The sequence below is a fragment of the Cynoglossus semilaevis genome, chromosome 3 (genome assembly GCF_000523025.1).
Source record: "Cynoglossus semilaevis isolate Cse_v1.0 chromosome 3, Cse_v1.0, whole genome shotgun sequence".
In the NCBI taxonomy this organism is placed as follows: Eukaryota; Metazoa; Chordata; class Actinopteri; order Pleuronectiformes; family Cynoglossidae; genus Cynoglossus; species Cynoglossus semilaevis.
The window spans coordinates 12,814,251-12,818,552 of record NC_024309.1 but is presented as its reverse complement, the minus strand read 5'-3'; the positions used below and the strand labels follow the sequence as shown (position 1 = coordinate 12,818,552).

General features: G+C 42.1%; 1 protein-coding gene across 3 annotated transcripts in view; it reads right to left on the bottom strand.

The window, feature by feature from the left end:
• Positions 1-4,302, bottom strand: part of gli3 (GLI family zinc finger 3) — a 114,406-nt gene that overhangs the window by 87,373 nt on the left and 22,731 nt on the right. For all 3 annotated transcript variants that reach the window (XM_008308178.3, XM_025054670.1, XM_017031655.2), the window contains exon 2: positions 2,592-2,765. In XM_008308178.3, the coding sequence (XP_008306400.1) occupies positions 2,592-2,724 (133 nt within the window). In that variant the 5' untranslated portion in view covers positions 2,725-2,765. The remainder of the gene's footprint in view (positions 1-2,591; positions 2,766-4,302) is intronic.

The following is a 4,302-nucleotide window of genomic DNA, read 5'->3' as shown; positions in this document are numbered from 1 at the left end:
GGGCGGGGGGGGCACCCAGATGAATGGCACACAGGATGAAGCCACCATTTAGCCGAGCATGTGGGAACGTTCTAGCAGGACTTGATAATTACTCTGTGGTTCAACTAAGACAAAACTTACAAACTGAGTATGAGCGGAAAGACGGCGTTAACTTTAAACTTAGAGTTACTTAAAACTAAAGTTCAAAGTAAAGATTTTTCTTTTAAATACTTTTTAATTAAATTTCATAAAACCTTCCACTATTACTTACTATAAGCCACATTATTAGCAAAACATCAGCTAATCTCACGACTTGTTGGACAAAGGTTTAGGTTTTTCTTAGCTACAGTTTAGCTAACAGGTGGTTAGCTTTTAGACAATTAGCTTGAACTCTTTGCTATTTAGCTAGTTTTTAGCTTTGCCATTTTGTTTCACTGTCAGCTATTTTTCGCTAATAATTTATAATAACTTCTTGGCATCTTCTGTTTAACTCTTTAGCGGTTTATAATAGCATTTTTAGCAATTTCATAATTTTTGAATTTTTTTTTAGGTGAGCTTAGAAGTTATTAGCTATTAGCTATTGAGTAAACAATTGTATTTTCAGACATGATATAGATTTTGCAAATAATTGTCTGACACAACAGTATTTGTAAAAAAAATACCAGAATCAGTGCGTGCTACAGAAGGCTAGCTGGACATGTTCCCTTAGGTTTTTTGCCAACTTTGTTGTAACTCCGACACCTGCTCCACGCATTTATTCTCTTTACTTTTCTACAACTCATCTCAACACACTGTTGTTGGCCACAGTGGAGTTTCTGCTGTGCTCAGATCAGGGGGCGACTACTCTGCCTGACAGGAGGGGGGAAATATTTCGCCACTAGGGTTCCACAGCTGCTCACAATTACCTTTTGTTTGGATGGAGGCAGCGGGGCAAGGGCTACGGGGGTTAAAGTTGAGGCTAGTGTAGGGTTACACCTGATAAGAGGTTATGAGTTCTGGGGGAGACTTGGGAATGCGCTGTAATTATAACCACACAAAGAATCTGTAAGCTATCTTATGATTCCGAGAGGCCGATCGGGACTTAAAGGGGATGTTCACGTTGCAGATAAGTATCACTGCGTCGTATTGTCAAGTGAATTACGAGTCTACTGTATTTAAGGCAGCGCCATACTCCTTAAAGTTGAGTCAAGAGTCGGAGACTCCGAGGCACTCTGGAGACATATCTCGGGCCGTTAAGAGATGTAATTACCAGAACATTACCGAGAGAAAAAAAATACACAACCAAGCTGCCAAATTGCAGCCGTGCCTTATCTACAGCTAACATTTTTCTGTACTGCCTCTTTAATAAATAAACCAACACTGGCCATCTGGGAATGACTAAGAGTGAGTGATCCAGAGACGCTTAGGGATGCATTACCTTACCCACTTCCTGTGATAACTCCCATATGGGAACCGAGTCACAACAGCTTATTCACCCTTCCCTGGGCTGTTTGTCTCTTGTTCACACTCTCTGTGATCATATTTGACAACAGCACATTCAGTGCGGTTGGGGATGGGGGGGGGGGGGGGGGGGTGGGGGGGCAGTCGAGGTCGACGGAGAAGTCTCTGTCAGGACACTAGCTCCGTGCTCGTGTGCGTGAGCCAACCGTCCGTCCACCAAACCTTTCCAAAAATCCTCTCTCTGCTAATGAGCACAGCTGCGGCGTAGACCGTGGTGATCTCAACTCTGGGTTTGTTATGACTTAAGCCCGACACTCCGAGGCTTCCAGTAAAAAGAAAAAAAAATAATAATAATAAAGGACTGTCTCCTAGTATTCCTCATTCCCGGCGTCTGAATTGAGAATGAAAGGCTGAATGAAGACGGGGGATCTAATGAACTGTGAGCTCTGCGCCACTTTTAATAGCATGTGTTAAAGACATTGCTATGTAAACATGCCAGAGTCCTGCTACCAGTCAGTGTCAGATGTGAAGCATGAGAATGGGGGTAAAAGTAAACAGTCAAAGGAACGGATCTGTGAGTCTCCGCGTCCTTAAATCATGTTTCTGACACTTGGTCAGGCAGAGGGATCTCGGGTACAGAAAGAAAAAAGAAAAAATGGTCCCAGAGTAGATTAGTGGACCAGACGCTCGGGTATGTTGAAAGACAGAAGGAGACGCATTGTAGCCAGAACATAGGAGCCTGGAACCCATCAAGAGAGGTCGCCGGGTTTCTGACCGTATATTAGACCGTATATAACAAATGGACATCGGGTTACAGAAGTTAAGACCTACGAGAAAAATGAATAGAAACGAAATCATTTGTAATGTCAGTTCTGATTATTCTGGAATTTTCTTTGGTTTTTACTTTCTTGACCAGGGGTGTCAAACATACGGCCTGCGGACCAAAAGCAGCCCGCTAGAGTGTTAAATCTGGCCCACTTCATAAATATCTACGCCCCTGTTATGGACACTCATTTCTAAGGTCTTAACTGATGGTTATGATGTCACTTTCTTATATACAGTCTTTGGCAAAATGACATCAAGAAATTTAAGGAAAAACAAAGAAGAAGAAGAAGAAGAAGAACTTTGTTGATCCCATGAGGGATGTTCACTACAGTGTGGCCCAGACGTACCGTTTGACGTGGTGCTGGAAGCCACCGCCTTCTCGCTGATGTCATTGCGCACTGATGAGCCCTTGGTCGCCACGATGGTCTCCACCCTCTTCTTCTTCTCAGCTGCTGAATTGGCCTGGGTTTGGTTTTCCATGGCGATGGCTCATTCCTCAGCAACTCATGGAGACGAGACACCTGGAGACGGAGAAGATGGATTCAATATGTGGAGTTATGTTTGGACCGAGTTTAGTATCAACACAGACCAAAGGTTACCTTTCTGTGTTCTACATTTCAACTGTTGCCTAACTTTAAGCTGTGTCTAAGAAGACTGTTAGCTAACTCTCAGTTTACTTGAGATACATGGGATAGCTTATTATAGCAGTAATTTGCTAAATTTTAGGTTAGCTAGTCATTAGCTGCTAAACGTATTAGGCTAATATATATATATATACAGTCTTTCTTTGTAATAACAATGTTATATAATAATTAGCTTTAGGCTAAAGCTAATTATTATATAACTGATGTGAGTTCAGTGGTGCTAACTTTTTGTTACTTGTTTGTAAATTTACTTTTTTTTGTTTGTTTAACATCCAGCACTTCTTTCTTCACGTTTTGTTTTGATTTTTTTTTTAATACTGTCTCTGTTTTTTTTTTATATTCTTCTTTTTCCAGCTAGCTTTAAATAATTTGGGTCAACCCTTCAAATACTACTGCAGCGCTGCACAAATGAAAATGAGCCCCGTCTCATTTCTGTAATCATTTGTTTCAGCCTTGCTCTGTCATACGTTAGACTTGTTTTTTTTCTTTTTTTTTTTTATCAACAGACAGCCTCAAGACAAGATTTCCACAGTGGGAACCTTGTGAGGAAAACTTCAGATCCAATCCTCTTTTTTTTTACACTGCCCAGAGCAGACCCAGGGTCAATCCAGCAGCTCTCCCTGATTTATTTTAACTCAAACCTGCTGGGCTCTGATCTGCTCATGAGTATCGGCTGTTATCCTGTCCACCCACTGAAATGTACTTATATCTGCTGTGTCACTCTGAACGTCTGACTTAAATAACAACTCTATGAAGCAGAACATGCCCACTGTATAATTTATATATATCAGAATATGGTAGGTGCAGTGATATCCAGCTGGAGAAGTATTTCCAAAGAGAAAGAAGAAACCTTAAGGGGATACCACAGAGAGAGAGGGTGAGAGAGAGAGAGAGAGAGAGAGACATTCACAGTCCTGGATGAAAAAATAAAAAGAAGAAGAAGAAGAAAAAAAACAAGCGTTGGTTGAAGGGCCTTTTGGGAATATCATGGTGCCGGGCAATTTTTCTTTCAAAGAATAGAGGTGGTTTAAGTTAATACTGTCTGTGGGTTTAGAAGGGGTTCAGCCAACAGTCTGGCAGACATGCTGCTCAGTTCAGCACCTCAGAGGCTGTCTCCAAACAGCAGCCTATCTGGGTCATGGAGGTGTCTGATTATGGAGAAAACATGGTGATACACCACGGCCCAGCGTTTACACAAAGTACAGGAGCCGCGTCTTCGGGTCCAATACGCAGCCTCTACTTAGACGCCATCATTCCTGGAAATATTTAGTCTGACCTGACATTTTCTTTCTATTAAAGAGCAGCTAATTCCCTACCTGAGCTTTTTGATTGACCCCCGCCCTATAAACACGCAGGGACACGGAGGCCGCGAGTGCAGCGTAACGCAAACAGAAGCACGCTGCAGCTAAACTAC